The sequence below is a fragment of the Sander vitreus genome, chromosome 15 (assembly GCF_031162955.1).
Source record: "Sander vitreus isolate 19-12246 chromosome 15, sanVit1, whole genome shotgun sequence".
In the NCBI taxonomy this organism is placed as follows: Eukaryota; Metazoa; Chordata; class Actinopteri; order Perciformes; family Percidae; genus Sander; species Sander vitreus.
In genome coordinates this window covers 20790282-20808641 of record NC_135869.1, presented here as the reverse complement: position 1 = coordinate 20808641, position 18360 = coordinate 20790282, and the positions used below count along the sequence as shown (strand labels likewise).

Here is an 18360-nt window from a genome sequence, read left to right as displayed (position 1 = left end):
TGAATGTGAGATCAACTGTGAGATCAACTGTTTTGTGAACAAATGGGACTTTTGTGAAGCAGAATAGAGAAGTGAGTATGTGATGGAGCTGTGAACGATACTGCGGTCAGCCTTCATGAGGAAGAAGTCACACCACAAACATACATAGGTAGATGGTAATTTCAATCTTTGGCTACTAGTTGTTTTAGGTCTACCTACTGAGGGCTGACATGTCTTTAGATGGGACTAAATTATTGTTTGAAGGTTTCCTGCAGAAAAGAAAAGATACTTTGGTAAGTTACAAACTATCTTGTTATTTAATGTGAGTACATGTATATAAAAACATCAAAGGTATAAAGAAAATGGATAAAGTGACTCGGTTGCTATACATCTACTTTTTTCTACGTATAGAAAATAAGATGGGTGACATATTGGTTCAGGCTTCAAAATACAACCTTGTTCTTCTATACACAGAAGAATGGCAGCGCTGTAAGTAGACATTTGCTGTTTCCACACTAGTGAATTAAAATCATGCTCAAAATTATTGTCTATGTCCTGCTGAGTACCTCTTAGTGCTGAAGCCAAAATATAAATCAATTAAAGGATGTTTACAGTACAAAGTTATGTTGACATGGCTTTCTTAACAGGCACACTTGAGAGGCTATTACTACATTTACACAGTAAGTCCTCCACTTACCAGTGTTAATATATGAGAGAAACTGATTTGCAGTTGTGAAAACTAACTTGGTACATTTAGTGAAGTACTGTGCTTAAGTGCAATTTTGAGGTCATTGTTCTTGAGTAATTCCATTTCATGCTTATACTCCACTACATTTATTTGACAGATTCAGTCATTCGTTACTTAATTATATATGTTTTCCAAAGTATATTTTGATGCTAATACTTATGTACTTTTAAGTTACATTTTAAAAGCATGAATTTTATTTGTAACAGAGTATTTCTCACTGTGGTATTGATACGTTTACTTAAGCAAAAGATCGGAGCACTTCCTCCACCGCTGTTGCTTTGTCTCTAGTTAGGTGCCCTCAATATCTATATATCTGTCTAACCTCTTGGGCCAGGTGCAGTCGGTGCGAGAGGTCCAGAGAGTTGACAGCAAGCGCTTTAGGTTTGAGATCATCATGACCAATGGAAAGAGGAAATTGTTGGTGAGTCACCACTGTGGTTTTACCACAAAGCCTGCCAATCTGCAAGCTGTGAGCTGGACAGGTCTGATTTCAGGGGGCCAACTTTAATCAAATCCTGTCAAATGTGTGTGTGTGTGTGTGTGTGTGTGTGTGTGTGTGTGTAGGCAGCAGAGACCGCAGCTCTCAGAAAAGAGTGGGTAGGACTCCTATGGCAAGCCATGAATCTTTCTACCTCTGTGGTTTCAGACTCCAGAAGCACACAGTAAATAAAAAGAGGATGTCACCTTCATGACAGATCTGAACTTTAACTAAAATTGTAATTCCCATTCCAGGCACTGACCATTTCTCTAATCCTCAGGCATGAAGTGTGTGAGCAGCGAGAGGGGTTAAACAGCAGCGCACCCATCTCCTCACACAGTGACTGTGTAATGGAGTTGCTGCCTGCTCGGCCCCTCTCTGCCCCTGCCCTTACAGGCCACGTCCATCACAAGATCAGGAGCATCGCCTCCCCCATCTCCCTGTCTGAGGAGCCGGAAGGTGAAGAGGCCATGCAGCAAAACACGCTTCCAGCCTGTAGCTACCAGCATTACAACAGTTAACTTTAAATTGATTTACCCGTTTGCACCTTCACAAGCATTCCTTTTTTTTAATTCAAGTCTTAAATTGAGTTGTACATGGTTCGAACTACTCTCTTTTCAGGTGACAGTCTCATCAGTCCACAATGGTCCAGTGGGTTGAGCAATGCAGAAGGCAGACAAGAAGGAGACTATGACATTTTACCACTTAGAAACAGTATGATCTTAAAAATATACACAATGTACTACCAATGTTTTAACATTAACATACAGTATGATGATGTTCTATGGATGATGTCCAAACTGGCCCTATCATGTGTTATGTTATGTCTCTTCAGCGGTATGTGAGATCAACGCTTCAACAGAGACGGACGAGGGCGTGTATGACTTTCCTCTCTCTTACAGGAGGTCTGCTGAACATCTGAGTGAGAGTACATGATTTTTTTTCTTCGTTTTTGTTTATTTACCAGCGGCTTGCTTTCAAATACTTATTGGTTATACCAAAACAATTTAAAAAGAATGGGTAACGTAAAAGTCAAATGTTTTTTTCACATCCATCTCAGACCCCACAGAGAGCATCTATGATGTACCGAGCTCTCTTTTGAGAAGGATGCCTGATCACACTTTAGGTAAATCCTGCTTTGTGTTATTTTGGCTTTCCACCTTGTCAACATGTCTTCTCATTAATTCTTATAAGACAGCCACAGTTGCTTAAATTTACACAGAATGATTTATGTAACAGAAGCCACATGTGCAACATTTTCTCATCCTTATATCTGTTTGTTTGTGGTTGCAGAGGAGCAGCTGGAAGACAAAGTCTACTGGAGGATATGAGGTCCAGTTTGAGGACACAAGTGGCAAACCGGAGGGTAGCGGTTACTCACCATACATGTAACTTTTGGACCAGACACAGAAGACTGTTGCTGCCTAATATTTATAAGCTTTGTGTTTAATTATCTTACTGGTTTGAGTGAAACAAACAGATGTAATATGTGCAAATATTGTTTGTCATCTTTGTTAAACTTTTATATACTAGACAACATCCAAAACCACAAAACATAGGTTCAACTGTGGTATTTATTTTAGCTCCCTTTATACAAGACCAAGAACAACATAGTAATGTACAACTACAGAGAACACGCTGTACACAAATGTCAACATATACACACTGTGGGACAGTCACACTGTGGTTCAAAATAGCAAAATGACTCATTTACTTGCTTCACAGTTAAAAGTATAGTACACCACCAACCATATTGCTGTATAACACACTTTGGACTGGTTTGAATGGAAATGGTTTGAGTTTGTTTCTAAAACCCTTTATGGGTTCAGTGGAATACAAAAACTTGTTGCAGTTACACAATGCAAGGAAAATAAAACTTAGGCATGCTAACATTTCCTCTGAGTACTGTTATACATCATCTACGGTTTTCAACATGTTTATTTTCTACTTTTCTCTGTGGGTATTATTTATGCACAACCTTTGAAACCAAATAAATGCTTAGTAAATGTAGTAAGTGACCGGTCACATAGTGACTGTTTTGTTCTCATGAAGTCTTTAGCTGGTGAATGCTATTTGGATTTTGTAAATAGAAAATTATATCCAAAAACTACACTATTTACAACACTGTATTAATAAAGAAGGATTAAACTTACATCTTATATCACTTGATAGACATACGTACATACAGTAGCGGTATTCATAAGACAAAAATAATATTGTAGTGCAGGTATTGGGTTGGAATTTAAGCACACACAAGGCCTAGGTAACCAGCAATGCATACATGTGATTTGTGCATCCTCAATGGGTTTCTTCTCAAAAGAAAACTAGTATAATCACGCAAAATGATATTTGGATATTAAATAAGTTAAAAAAATAATCCCACTCCAATGAATAGAAGCTTTAGTTTGGATCAATTCTGTTTTGTGATCATTGTCAGTTAGCAGAAACACTAGCAATAATATTTGGTTCAAACTACTGTTCCACACTCAACATGCAACACATACATACATACACATGCAAAAGGAAAAAGATTGGGAAAGTGCCACTCAACAACTTGGATCTAAACTGATCTGCACACTGAGGTCCTTGTCAATTAATTTTTTACCATCATCTCCAATTAGCAACTAACCTCAATTGTTAAGATAAGTTCAGTGATGTTACAGAGTCAATAAACCTGGTTGAGGGAAGCTGAGTGTCAGTTGTCAGTGTTTTACAGTACATATTCCAGATCTGACCACCACTCTATCTTAGAAGCAGTAGTGCCAGCACAGGGAACCTATAACTTAGATTTAAATTCTGAATCTGCCAACAGCTGACAGATTCAAAATGCCCCCACTGCTAAACTTTTATTTGAGGAACTAATGTTAAACACAGAATGTAGTGCTAGGTTTAGAATTGTATAGGTTATCTGCTTTGTGGCTGGAAGAGCAGACTGTCTTACCAGCAACAGACAAGGTACCCAGGCCCCACAACTTTAGGAGTTAGGTGTGATGGAATTAGGCTGGGGCCTGGGATTGTTCTTTGAGGAACTCCTCCAGGACACTGATGATGCTGCAGGCTTCAGGCAGGTCGCTGTGCTCCGCCTTGGCATTCTGCAGCAACACATCCCCATTTCCGCAGCCCTGTAGGAACTGGCAGCAGCGAAACAGGGCGTAGTGACTCATCTCTGCTTGTCGCACAAAACGCTTCAGGCTGTTCATGTCCTGGATGGCCTGTGGAGTGAAGTGGTGGTTGATAGAGAGGAGGAAACAAGTTTTTTAAAAAGGGAAGAGATTTGGATGAATTCTGTGTATCTGGAACTGAGAGCTGTTGTCCAACATTTCTCAATCTTGTGAGCTAGTGGGATTTCCTATATATTTGTTTGATAAGTTTGTAAAAAAATATATAGTTTGAAACATGTACGCATTTAATTACACCAAGTTTTCACAGGACTGTTTAATTTCTCTATGAAGAAAAACTTATTCCATCTGTATAATTTTAAAGTGCTGTAGTCATAAAACAATTACACACAAAACACAAAAGTATGCTATACTCAAAATTCACATGACAATTGTTCACACTTGACAATGACAAAACTGTCATGGAAATTTTAGGACCTGAATACAGGCTTGAGAAACTTGTTATTTATAATTTGTTTACCTTAAGTTTGAAGTTCTCCAGAATCTGTCTGAGCAGGAAAGGATTACAACGCTCTGCAGCGTTTAGAAAGGCCTGAATCCAGCCGTCACAGAAACGATTACTGACTGGGGGAGAAAACATCTTTATCAGACTCTTAGACAGGACAAAGATACAAAATAATGTTTCCTCATCAAGTTTATGTCATGACTTACCAGTGTTCGAGAGTGTGGGTGGGCTGGTGGAGCAGTCTATGATCAGGTCAGACTGTGTGTCCTCTGAGATAGCCTTACACAAAGAAGCTGTTGTAGTGTCTTGTTGGGACAGACCCTGCAAACTGGCTGCTTTGATGAACCTGGTACAAAGTACAACAGACACTTAACAGCTGACAAACAGAAGGCTAATCTAAAGAATCTGTACTACATGGGAATAAACAACAGAACGGCAACATGTTTTCAGTCTTGGGATTTAAAGACATGTTAGTGTAGTCTGTCACCTAACTCACCTGGACACATCAGCCTTTGTCCTCTCATCTGAATTATTGACTTCCACATGTGTGTGATTCAGAGCCTGTGTACAGAACATTTAATGGCTGAAATGCATTGTTCTGTGGAAAACTTACGACTTGCGCACATGCTTAATTTGAATGACAAAATAAGTCAATTGGATTGCGGTATTTTAATGCATAGGGTAAATGGGCATTTCAATTAACAGTTTCCTCAAAAACACTGTCATTTCTCACTGTTAAGTTTCACTTTCTATTATTGCATCACAGGAGAGAGAAGCTGTTCGCTCTACTTTTTTGGACATACTCTAGAGGTAAAAATTACTCACAGCATGCAGCAAAAAGCTGATGTTGCTTTGGACCAGCTGCACGACCCGATAAATGTGCATCACAGACTCCTCGTACCACTGGCTCAGATAGGGACGCACCTCTGTCTCAAGGTTCTGCAGCTGACGCACGCACATATCAATATTGCATTAATAATGTAATGGCAAATGTGACTTCATGACACTGTTATTACATTCCTATTACATACCTCTGGGGTTTGCAGACTGCTATGTAGGCCTTGGACATATTTATCAAGTTCTAATCTAAATGTGCATTGGGTCAAGGAATTGAAACTATTGCCTGTTTCTTGTACAACAATGATAATACTAATAATAATAATGATACTGGAACTAAAACGAAACCCCAAGAAACACCTATTGAAAATCAAACCCCTTCTTTCTCCCTGTAACCCGTCAAAACCATGTTCTTATACCCGATTTTAAACTGCTTTATGTTTGGACATTGCTTTTGTTCCACATGTAGACTGTTCCATAGCTTTACTCCAGAATCTGAAATGCAGAAACTTTTCCTGTAAACTGCTTATTTTGAAATTGAATGTCCCCCTTAAACTATAACCTCCCTCTCTAGCCCTGAATATTTTTTTAATGTTTCCCGGTAATAGCATATTTCTGGCCTTGAACATTATTTGTGCCTTTTGATATTTTACAAGATCTAAAACATTTAATAATTTTGACTGTACGAATAATGAGTTAGTCTGATCCCGATACCCAGCGTTGTGAATAATCCTTATTGCTCTTTTTTGGTGAGTAGATAGTGAATATAATGAACATTTATAGTTGTTTCCCCAAACCTCAGCACAGTAATTATAATATGGTAAAACTAGGGAACAACAATCCAGGAAATAACAAGGATTATGTATACGTTTAATGTTGGAGGACCTTGCATGATGCTTATAACTAAGGTTGGTTTCATAACAATACTATACAAGAGACAAATGTGCAAAGGATATAAGTTCAGTCCTTTTTCAGAGCCGCCCATAAAGCAGATGACGTATCCATTTCCATCAGCATCAGGCTGTTCAGGAGACCTTTCCTGCTCCAGGAGACAGCAGTAGCAGCCGACTGCCTGCTCTGGAATACTGGGAAGTAAATAATTAACACATTTGTGTTAACCAACTTATTTTGTCCACCTCTGAACCTTCATTTGCAGCTTAATTAATATTATTGCTGTGATAGAATAAAATAGACTTCATCCACTATGACACCATTTATAATATGATGTTGAAGCATGTGCTGCATCAGTCCAAGAAGAATGAACATGATATTGTGCTGTTTTGTCAAGAAGCCTTAATTGTGTTTCCCTCCTTGTATTTATGTAGCATTACTGATGCAAAAAGTTGTGAAAATATGTTGAGGGAATATGGAAAATTGTTACCTTAGTTCCACAGTAGCGATGTTGCCCATGCCTCCCAGCAGGGCACCTTTACTCAGCCTCCTTGAAATGTAGGTCCGCAGCTCAGGTTCCGCCTCTGATGGCAGGCTGCTGTCAATCAGTGTCAGGCTGTGGGCAGAGAAGAATGTCAGCATGGATATGAGCAGCCAGGGAAGGCAATGAAGAAATTGGAAGCCACTCAAGTCAATGGAGAACAGATGGAGAAAGCTGATGAGCATTAGCCACACAACCAACACAACACAACACACACAACTGAGTCACATAGCTGTAACTTGCCAACTCCACTTGACACATGGAAGTGGAGACACATTAAGCAGCAGCAGCACAGCAATGACCAATCAGAACAAAATCACAAATGAAAACAGCATTAATTCCATGTTGATTGGATGTCCTGTCTGTTGCAGCCCGTGGATACACCAATGCACAACAGTGAAAGCTAAAGACAAACGACCACTGAGAGCAACGAGAAGGTAGGCGGATGTCTCCTTTGTTACCTAAAGTCATCCTGACTTGTTGTTGAGTCTGCTCGTCTCTGGTTCCACGCCACATTTGCCCCAGAAGCCTCAGATCTAAGACAATTGACAGTGTACTCATCACCTAGTTAGTGTTAGTTAATGTATACATCTGGTTTTACCTTCACGTGTCAGCAGTTTTGGGACTACAGAAACTCAAAAGAGCTTTAGGAGTAGGGAAGAATCATAGACTGTATAATAATTAAAACAATGATACAGAAAGAAACACTCATTAAGCACCAGGGAGCTGGTTGTATTCTGAAAAAAAGAGTAGTAATAGTGTGATGTCCTGTAGGGTTACAATAGTATTAGAATTATGGAAACTAAGCTATTGTGAATAATACTCCAACAAAAAAATAATATAAAATCAAGTATGAAATGATGACATAATAATATCAATATTCCTAAGACGTGTAACATTACACCGTGGATGTAATACTTCCTGCAAATGTCCATTAGTTATATTAGAGACAGAAGTTGTAACAGAGCTGTCATCTCACAGAAAACAGAAACTAGGAAGGATAATATTGACCATTACCTTGTGCCTTGATAAAGATAAATGGTGTAGTAGCAGTTCAGCTGAATTTTCTGGCTGTATCCAGCAATTTCCTCGCTGTCAAAGTCATCTCTCTCTTCCACGTCAATTGAATCCTGGAAGGACGAGGTTTGGGAGGTAAACATGATCCTACTGCTGCACGGAGCAAGCTAGCAGCCGGCTAAAATAACAGAAAACAATGACGTATTTATATTTTTTAGCTGTGCTATGTTGGTAGACGGGTGTTATTGACGCAGGGATCTCCGGTTGATATTAAGATTGTAAACGCGCATATGCAACAGCGGGGGTAGTGTCAAAGGTATCCAGTTGTAGTTTATGTGCCTTGTACGCATGCGCGGTCCTCTGTACGTTCTCAATAATGTCCGACCATAATACTGTCCGACTGTAAATACCGGTATCTCTGTTACTGGGCACGTTTCGTTCCTGAAGGTAAACATTTAGGCTCTAGCGTTTAGTGTTGTTTATTACGAAGTTTTTGTCTTTAAAATTGGCTATGTAAATATTAGGTTGGTTTTATACTTGTAAATTAAATTGTTAGCTTGCAATGGTATGAATTGTGAATCTATGTAACGTTAGCCTAAAGTTAGCTAGCTAGTAAATTTGCAATATTGTAGCTAACGTTAGAGCTGGTTGGCTGAAATAAATATGGTAAAAGTGGTTGTAGCGTGGGTTCGAATGTTCATTTAATAACATTAGTAGTAAAAGCAAACAAAGGATTCTAGTACAACTGAATAGTCCAATATACTTTCCTTAAACAATATAGTTTTGGACCACCAGATGGCGCCTTGAGGCCGCAGTGTGCTGTGAGGGACTTGAGAGACTTGTTTGTATACTGTCTATGCTTGGGACCGACCAGACCCGACGCCATCTTCAATATCCCCAGTTGTTCTCTTCTGGTCGGTCCGTTAGCTGTTTTACTTACTGAATTAACGTTAGCATTACAGAAATCATGGGAAGAAAGAAGAAGAAGCAAATGAAGCCTTGGTGCTGGTATCCTTTTCCATATTTAGCTAGTGTTATAACGTAAGCTTGGTCATATCAAGACCTGTGTCTGTATTAGACAGCCATATCCCCTGTTTACTAAAGTTAAGCTAACGTTAAGGTTAACTGTATGTTAACATACGCTTCTTAACGTTATAATGATAACAACAACAGCTGTGTAACGTTAGCACGCTCACATATATGTTGCCAGCATGTCAGATGATATTAAACTTGTTGTCGGTGTTGCTTTAGTTGAATGGTCAGTTCTGAAGAAAATACCATTACAGAATATTAAGTCAGGCGATGTCGGTTTCTGATATCCTGTGATGTGTTGTTAGCACGGTGTTTTTGAGTAAACAAATGTACGACACGTTCAGCTGTAAAATAGCATTATAATTATCGAGTTTTTGAGAGGAGTTTCCTAAATCGTAATCTCAGGTACTGCAACAGAGATTTTGATGATGAAAAGATTCTCATTCAGCATCAGAAGGCCAAACATTTCAAGTGCCACATCTGTCATAAAAAGCTGTACACTGGCCCTGGGCTTGCAATCCACTGTATGCAGGTGAGGAAACGATAATGAGAACCATCTTCATAAAATCAGATACAAGTCATTGTTTATATAGGAAAAGTACCTCACTTTATCATATGTTTCATAGGTACATAAAGAGACCATTGATGGAGTCCCTAATGCAATACCTGGAAGAACCGATATTGAGCTGGAAATATATGGCATGGAGGGTATTCCCGAAAAAGACATGGAAGAGAGAAGAAGAGTGCTAGAACAAAAGAACCAAGGTATTGGCACCAACATATTTTAATGAACTTATTGTTATGGTCTATTATAGAGACTTATTATGTTCTTCCCTTTTTTCAGAGACTCAAAAGAAAAAGCAGAACCAGGATGACTCTGATGAGTATGATGAAGATGACGAGCCTGGTCCCTCCTTCCAGCAGCCTGCTGCAAGCCAGCCACAGGCAGGCTACATACCCCCTATGACCCAGCCTGGCATGCCTCCTGGTTCTGGTGCTTCAGGGATACCACCAGGCAGCTACTCAGGTAGGAAACATAAAAAATGGCGACTTTACTGCAACTGCAATTAGCTAACTATAGAGCTTTTCATAAACACACTGTTTTTGTATCATGCTGTTTACAAAGTAAGTCCAACATTTAACGTCAAACCCGTTGCTGACATGGTTTACCCTGGTGCTGTATCTTCTTTCAATTTTCCCTATCTGCTCTGCTTCAGGTTATTCTTTTTACGGCTACACGTGAGGCTATATTCAGACAGATAGATGTTTTTCAAGCACATTGATTGCATTTTTCCTAAAATGTTTCCAAATCTCTTGATAGTCATAGTTTAATCAAGGTGTAAATAAGTATAAATGCGTTTTAATACTGTGATTAAATTAAGAATTCTCCCTTTTATAATATAGCTATGCTCACATGTCCTAACATATTAATTACATGCAATTTAAACTTTAAATTCAGGTATTGTTTATGTCATGTTAAAATAGGATTGTTGATGTCAACAAAAGCATGCTTAGTATAAAATACATAAACTGTTTTGGGACATGGTATCCCACTTGAGTTTAATTAATCTCTTTGTTTTAGGAATTCCCCCAATGATGCCAGGTGTGCCACCAATGATGCCAGGAATGCCCCCCGTAATGCCAGGAATGCCTCCAGGGTAAATGTTTATTAATAAAGTTTTTAGTTTCCTATTAATCCAATCCTCATGATATCTTGATATTTTAAACATGGGGATTTTCCCTCATGTATTTAGGATGATACCAATGGGTGGGATGATGCCTCCAGGTCCAGGGATGCCACCAATGATGCCAGGTGTGCCACCAGGTAATGCCCTGCGTAATTCCTTGATGTAAAATTATTAACTTAAGATGATTTAATTAATGAATGTTTGTAAATATTGTTGTAACACTGCTGTGGTGAGGCTTTACTTGTTACCTTATGTAATGTACTTGTTCTGCTGGTGTCAGGCATGCCTCCTCCTGTGGGCCACCGTCCAGGCATCACACACATGGCTCAGGTTCCCCCTGCTGCAAACATGCTGACTAGACCTGCTGTCACTGCTGCCACTGTCCACTCAGGCCAGCCTGATGTAACAAAGCCTCTTTTTCCCATTGCTGGACAGGTAAAATCTTTATGACACCACTTTTTACCACTTTGTTTACCACTTTTCATCTCCCTCAGCACTTTGATGGGGCAAATCAATACCATCTCCTGTTGAATAAGGGATGTTTGAGCTCACACAGGCTGATTAAAAAAAGAGACTTTACCCAGCAATTCTTTTAAATGAAGAATTATTTTATTTACGTTTCTATTCTTTACTCTTTTCCTGTGCTGCAGATGGGCAGTCGTGTTGCAAGTACAAGTGCAGGCTCATCCAGTGCAGACTCTCAGTCCGCCTCCCCTAAAGCTCTGTTCCCTGTCACGTCACAAGTATGCAGCTGTCTGCCTGCTCTACTCTGACAACCTGCAGCTTTACAAGTGGCATGCACACAATTGTATAGTTTGCTTGCTGTGATGTACTTGGGCAGATTAATTCTATTTTATTTGCCAAAGCAAGAAATGATGAAATCCAACCATGTGTGGGGTAGAAAATACTTTTACTTTTTTTAAATGTACAGCAACATGCCTTTTGTTTGCTTTTGCTACAAATCTGCATTGATAGAATATGACTGACACATTTGTTTAATCACCTCAACAAAATCAGAAAATGGAGAATTATGCAGATTTGTAAATTGGGCTTTTTATTTCTGAACTGCTGTAGGGCAATATAGCACAGCATGCTCTTTTGGATTTGTTTTCTTGCTGGCCTGAGGAAATAGATTCAACTTTAGTCATACTTTATAGGGTTTCTCTCCCATGTGTGCAACAACAGTGTTGTTAACATGTTACAGAGATAACTAAGGCTACGTTCACACCGCAAGTCTTGATGCTTAATTCGGATTTTATTGCTCAGATCCGATTTTTTTGTTTGGCTGTTCACATTACCTTTTAAAATGTGGCCTATATCAGATTCCAGTGTGAACTGTTTGCGGTTTTGAACTGTCCCGCATGCGCAAAAGAAAAATAACAATGACATCAGACGCAGCACGCTGTTGCACTAAAGTTAGGGAGGTTATGGAGGAGGTAAGCATTTTCGCTTTTATTTCAAAATGTTTGTGTAATGGCATCCGTAACATTAATGAGCAGGTGCTGAGGAGGAGAAGAATGAAGAGAAAGAGAGCCAAATTGGCTATTTTAGCCTTTTGCGGGGTTATGGCTGCAAATTCACTACAGAGGTCTGTGTGACCGGACGACCGATTTGCACATCAGGACCACTACGGGCCTCCACCAGAGTTTTCTCTGGCTTTGCTCTGCCCAGGCATAGTTCACCATCTTTCGGGTCCTATCTCACGCTCCACCTACCCCACAGGGATCTTTCCAGCGCGCCGGCCCTCACTTTCATTGCGCCACGGGGCGACCCTCCGACTCCTTGGTCCGTGTTTCAAGACGGGTCTGGTGGGTTGATCCGATCCCCACCCTGGTGACGCGACGCGGTTGGGGCGCACTGAGGACAGTCCGCCCCGGTTGACAGCCGCACCGGGAGCAGGGGGCCCCGTCCCTCCCCGCGGGGAGAGAGGGCGCAGCGAGGGTTATTGACATAAAAATCGCATTAAATCCGCCTTGGTTGTTGTGTCCTGAATCTGATTTGAAAAAATCAGATCTGGACTAGATTTAATTGGATTTGGGCCACTTTTGCCTGCAGTCTGAACGTAGCCAAAGAGCTTTTTCACAGCTGTAGTTTGTTTGCTCGAATGTGTGGTTAACAGTTTTGACAGCAGTGTGTACGGATTTGAACAAAGTGCTGTAAATGTAGTGTTGTGCAGGTTGTGGTTAAAGCCATGGTATAGGTGTGTAGAGTTCAAGTAATGAAAAGCGAACAAGAGTTTGGTCCACATGAACTGCTGCTGTGAAGACTGTGGTTAGAGTGTTGCACATGTGGCTCCAGTTGTGCCCACTGTCGTTTAGCAATCGGAAAAAAACTGTAATGCAGTAAAATACTGCAACTCTTCTGCATGTTTTTCTGTTTAAAAGTTATTTATAGTCAGTGTTTATTGTCAAAGATATGGCAGTAAAAGACAGGGCTCTTTGTTTTAAAGAACCTAATACAATATTATCTACCATAAAGTATCAGATCTCTTCAGGAAAACTTTAAGTGGTGCTAAGGTTTTAATAATACTGCAATTTAATGTATTTCTTAAATATATAAACACATTAAATAGCTTTCACATTTACTTTAATGTCCCAAGCACTTCTGAAACCAAACCTACTAACTTGTACTACATTGGGAAAATGTAGGTGCAATCATGTTGATTGTCTATTTCTTTACTGCTTGGCTTTACTAAGGGGAAAGTGACAAAGTATTATTACTATTTTTTTTTGGGTGAACTGACACTGTAAAGAAAGGAAAAAGTGGAGATGCAACCATTAATGGAACATTCCAGCCCAATCCATCTTAAGCCTGTGTACAAACAGTAACCAGCTTCAAATTACTACATGTAAACTCAATAATGGGAGTAACCTCAAAGTATGACTAAAAGTGTGTCCCCCGTGAAATGTAGATGCCTTTCAGCAGAGTCTCTCTAATGTGTTTTCTTCTCTCCCCCCTCTAGAGTCAGCAGTCAGGGTCCCCCCACCCTCCTTCCTCTACCTCCTCTGATCCCTCAAAGCCCACATTCCCGGCCTACACTCAGGCCACCGTAGCTGCTGCCAGCCCCAATGCTGGCAGCAGTACGGTCTCCAAACCTCCCTCTACTGTGACCAGTAAGCCTGCCACCCTCACCACCTCCAGTGCAACCAGTAAGTTGATCCACCCTGATGAGGATATCTCACTGGTAAGTAGTCCAGCTGCAACTGTCTTTATTTATATTTTTTTACAGTAACTAGCTGTTAATCCTAGCTTAAGTCGTACTCTCTGTTAACAGTAAAGTCAATAAATGGCTTTTCTTGAATAAAAAAATAAAATAAAAATTTTTGTTTATTTCTCCTGGTGGAGCTAGAGAGTTTTAGCATCAAATTATTCCTCCTCGTTTGCTTTCTGTGCCTTGTAGGAAGAGTTGCGTGCTCAGTTGCAGAGGTACCAGCGCAGTATTCCCCGCCCAGGCCAGAACACCGCTGCTGCCCCGTCAGCGGGTCCCTTGGGTGGCATGATGGCTCCTCAGCAGCCCAGCATGAGGCATTCCATACCTGGTATACCCCGCCTGCCTCTAGTTGAGAAATACTTTACATTTTGTTGGTCTTTTAACCAGAGCTGTCTACTATAGGACAATAATCTCTCTGTGTCATTATATAAATCATTATCTTAAAACTTTTCTTAATAAATGGTATAACTTAACCTTGCAATACTGAATGAAATGTGTGACTGTGTCTTTAGGGATGGCAATGATGTTGTTTCACCACTTTAGTTCACCACTTTAGTTCAGATGGAAATATCTCTAACAACTAATGAATGGTTTGTCATGAGATTTTGTACAGACATTCGTGGTTCCCAACGGATGAATCCTAATGACTTTGCTGTTCCCCTGACTTAACCTATAGCGCCATCATCAGGGCAAACTTCAAATTGTCCAATACTTTGGTTAGTGACCAATTACTTGCTAAACTGACATTTACATCAGCCTCAGCCGTACTTTGTTTAGTGCTAATTAGAAAATGTTAGCATGCTAAACTCACTAAGATAGTGAACATGGTAAACATACCTGCTTAGCATCAGCATGTTAGCATGCCGCTGATAACCTTTAGCTTGAAGTCCCACTGGGCCTAATGCTGCATTCATGTCGTATCGTAATTACAGGGTTCCTGACTTGTAAATAGTGTTCACGTCCACGTCCACATTGTAATTATGACTGGGAAACAAATATAAAAGTGGCTGAAAACCAAATCAGTGTGGACGCCTCACATCAGCCAAAGTCTGTCGTTCAATGTAATTAAAGAATTTAATGAATACAGTGTTAGATTGACAACGCACAGTACTTTAATCCTCACACAGTTAACTCTAATCATACAACTGTCTCGATGACGTTATACACTTGCAAGTCGTTAACATGGGAATCTTTCCTATCTCTGCCATATATGATTTGCTGTTTTATTTTTAAATAAAAAGCCATCAAACCCATGTTTTCGCAGGCCAGTACGGTGGTCCACCCCAGGGGCTGCCAGGCTACATGCCAGGAGGGATGCTTCCGTACGGACAGGCCCCTCCTGTGGTTCCCCCAGGGTACCAGGGAGCCCATCCACGGCCACCCATGGGTATGAGACCCTCTGTCATGTCTCCTGGAGCCCGCTACTGAAGCCTGCCATCTTCTCTTCAATAGGTTTGGACACTCAACCCTTTTCTAATGTCCTCAGCTGCTAGTAGACAAACCAGTATTGGTATTTTAGTACCACAACGTACTGTTTATTCTACTACTGAGCTATGAGGAAGAGACACTGAATAAACAGCAAACAAAAGAATCACAGAGCGCATGGGAAATATTTACACTGTACCTAACCAAGACTATGAACTGTTGTTTCAAACCCTCTCTGTTCTGTGGCTTTTTTTTTCCTTCTCATGTTTCATTCAGGTTTATAGAAGTGTAGTAGATATGGTTCGTAGTGTTGTGAAGGCGCTGGAGTTACATGAGCAGTACCCACCCTTTATCAAGGCAAGTTTTATGTAAATACATTTCTGTTCTAAGCTTAACAGTGAGGCCTTCACAGCACGTAGTGCTGTTGGACTTTGTGTCCCCAACTTTGTTTGGTGAGGGCTTCAAATAACTGTTATTGCATTCATTCTGTTTTATGTGCATAGTTTTGATGAAGAGGTACTCTCATAACCTTAAATAGTTGAAGTACTAAATGAAGTGATATATGTATTGTTGTAAAACTGTATTGTAATAAAATGTGGCAAAAATGTAAGACTCTTCTTTGCGGGATGTTAGTGGGAAAAGAGACATCACTGCAGGTTTGTACTCCAGTTGAAATCTGTTGGTAAATGTTTTCTTTTGGCTAGAAACAGTATATTGATTTTGATTTTTATTGATGCTCTGAACGTGGCAAGTGCATTGTACAGCTGCATAATTCCGGGTCGCTGTAGCGCTAAAACCCAGATTTCTCTTCTCCCTGTAGCGATGCCATGGGGGACTGGCTGAGGCCCTGTCTCAGTGTAGCCCTGTTTCAGCCTGAGGCAAGTCTCACCATTTTTCTGTCTTCTCATTCATTACCAGGGGCCCTCACAGCTTACACGCTGTTGGATCTCAATGTCCCCAAACTTGCAGCAAGTTTGGTGAAGGCCCTTGTTTGTGTTGTTGGGTTTAGGCACCATTTTCTTCAGGCATGTAAATGATGTTCTTGATTGTTAACCTCTAACATGTGTCATTGAACCTGTATCCTCCATTCTTGGTTGGTGAGAGCATCAGGAAGCTCAGTTTTCATTTAATAACTTTGTGCTGAAAGTATGGAGCTTTTAAATGAAACCATATTCCTTAAGAAGCTTTTTATAATAACTAGTCCTACAGTCAACAGCAGTTTACTGCCTAAAATATTAAAGCTTGGTCAAAAGTCTGTCACATACAGCCATAAATACATTAAATGTTTGTTGGGAGGTTTGTGATGAACAAATGACTTTTCATATGAATGTGAAAATTTCTTTACTACTTAATCCTGTTTGTTTCATCAGCTGTCCTCACTTGATCATTTGAGTTTAACTACTTACATGAAGGAGAATCCCTACCAGTAACAGGTTAGTTAAAGCTGTAAGTACCACTGCTGTAATTTTAACTTCCGTCAACCTGTGTTTTGTGTGCTCACACAATTAGATCTTATCTCTGTCACCTTTTTCTTTTTTTTTTTAAACAAAATGAGCCCACAATAATTAAGCGTTCTACATTTATAGCAGCCAGTCATGCAATATGATCGAGGAATAACTCGGGGCAGAAAACATGAGTGTGCAACACATTTCTTTCCACTAGTTCCTCTTAACGTGATCAGCATCTATCGTTTTTGATGGGAATGACCTCCATTTAAACTAATGATTTAATGCTTTACTTGAGTATCAAAAGCAGAGTCTTCACTGGTAAGTATGGGCTCATCACTTTTGTTTAATGTGCTAACAGGATCGTGTCCGGGGAGTGGCACGGGTCACCCAATGTGCCAGGTTAGAGGCGGTAGTACCTTAGTTTGTATTTTGCTGGAAATTGGATGTTGTTGATACAGTATTGTCCATGCAGGCTTATTCATTTTAATTCTTGGAACTTTATACTTTGACTATTTTTGAATGTGCATTGTTTGCTTTTGTATGTAGCCTAGATTTAGAGGTACAATGTATTGTTGAGACTTAAAGAATAAAGTTTGGAAGCATTATATTACATGTGTATGATGCCACTCTGTTGTGATTGGTAGGTCTATTTATCTTTTAAATAAACATTTTAAAAACAGAGGAAGGTCAGAACCTGTAAGACACTGTGATGTTAGTAATTAAAGTAGACAAGAGTATTGGAAAACAGAATGTTCATGCTATTCTGACATGCATTTGTGTGTTCACATGTGCACACTACATGCCACCTGTATAGGTGAGTGTCCCACTTGGATCACCCCAGTCAAAGTCTGGAATGTATTCTAATTCTCAGTTAATATTGAACAATTGTATCTGCTAAAGAATACAGTTAAATGAAAATATACATTTGCATCAGCTTGTAGTTATTAAAGCTTTGGAAGAGATTTTTCTGGTTTTAAGTTGAGTGAAACACTGCAGCTTAATCATGAATATTTGTTTTAGGATCAGTCCCTCAAAGCACGACTGGATTTGATTTGTGATGAATGCACCACTGTCTGAATGTATACTGTTTTTAAATAAACCAGTTCATAAACTCTTTGTCTTTGTACTCATATAATTAGAATAGTGTGTTATGAGCATAGACTGGGCTGTCAACAGAACCAATTGTATGATTTTATAGAGGGATAGTGATAAGTAATTCCAGACACAATTTTGCAGAACGCACTTTAATAAATCTTTCACATATCTGCAATCTGCCTGTACCTTTCCTTCCATTTGTCTGACCATCGACATATTTAGAAGCTGTCAAATGCAGAAAAAAAACAGAGGAGGAACACCTTTCTACCTTTTAATTTAGCTGGTCAAATGTACTTTGAAGACATTTATTTCCAGTCTTACTTGAATTAACGATGGTGGCATACAA

General features: G+C 39.8%; 3 protein-coding genes across 14 annotated transcripts; 2 read left to right on the top strand and 1 right to left on the bottom strand.

Moving 5' to 3' along the window:
* The first annotated feature begins 130 nt into the window (after window positions 1-130).
* On the top strand, window positions 131-3100 carry LOC144529977 (uncharacterized). Of its 5 annotated transcripts, none has more exons than XM_078269366.1 (10): window positions 131-272; window positions 391-468; window positions 627-659; window positions 1062-1148; window positions 1292-1389; window positions 1486-1700; window positions 1827-1919; window positions 2041-2133; window positions 2266-2331; window positions 2499-3100. In XM_078269366.1, exons 1-10 carry the CDS (start codon window positions 210-212, stop codon window positions 2534-2536), a joined length of 864 nt encoding a protein of 287 aa, XP_078125492.1. In that variant the 5' UTR covers window positions 131-209; the 3' UTR covers window positions 2537-3100. The 5 variants fall into 5 exon arrangements, with proteins under 5 accessions (XP_078125492.1, XP_078125493.1, XP_078125494.1 ...); XM_078269368.1 differs by having other exon boundaries at window positions 132-272; window positions 1486-1664; XM_078269364.1 differs by having other exon boundaries at window positions 132-272; window positions 1486-1721; window positions 2041-2127.
* c15h17orf75 (chromosome 15 C17orf75 homolog) lies at window positions 2762-8473 on the bottom strand. 3 transcript variants are annotated; one of them, XM_078269359.1, is made up of 10 exons: window positions 8116-8472; window positions 7560-7634; window positions 7048-7173; window positions 6623-6751; window positions 5861-5921; window positions 5655-5774; window positions 5326-5390; window positions 5036-5175; window positions 4845-4948; window positions 2762-4417 (listed from the first exon to the last, which is right to left on the bottom strand). In XM_078269359.1, exons 1-10 carry the CDS (start codon window positions 8256-8258, stop codon window positions 4202-4204), a joined length of 1179 nt encoding a protein of 392 aa, XP_078125485.1. In that variant the 5' UTR covers window positions 8259-8472; the 3' UTR covers window positions 2762-4201. The 3 variants fall into 3 exon arrangements, with proteins under 3 accessions (XP_078125485.1, XP_078125486.1, XP_078125487.1); XM_078269360.1 differs by having other exon boundaries at window positions 5655-5768; XM_078269361.1 differs by lacking the exon at window positions 7560-7634 and having other exon boundaries at window positions 8116-8473.
* Window positions 8474-8475: 2 nt separating this feature from the next.
* On the top strand, window positions 8476-18005 carry LOC144529973 (BUB3-interacting and GLEBS motif-containing protein ZNF207-like). 6 transcript variants are annotated; one of them, XR_013503070.1, is made up of 13 exons: window positions 8476-8562; window positions 8897-9123; window positions 9553-9679; window positions 9774-9912; window positions 9992-10174; window positions 10730-10805; window positions 10902-10972; window positions 11116-11270; window positions 13798-14019; window positions 14236-14374; window positions 15311-15828; window positions 16292-16349; window positions 16842-18005. XR_013503070.1 is itself a non-coding variant. In XM_078269357.1 (12 exons), the coding sequence occupies exons 2-11, from the start codon at window positions 9083-9085 to the stop codon at window positions 15472-15474; spliced, it is 1317 nt and encodes a 438-aa protein (XP_078125483.1). In that variant the 5' UTR covers window positions 8476-8562; window positions 8897-9082; the 3' UTR covers window positions 15475-15498; window positions 15748-18005. The 6 variants fall into 6 exon arrangements, 3 of the variants coding, with proteins under 3 accessions (XP_078125483.1, XP_078125482.1, XP_078125484.1); XR_013503069.1 differs by having other exon boundaries at window positions 16292-18005; XR_013503068.1 differs by having other exon boundaries at window positions 15311-16349.
* The last annotated feature ends 355 nt before the right edge of the window (window positions 18006-18360 follow it).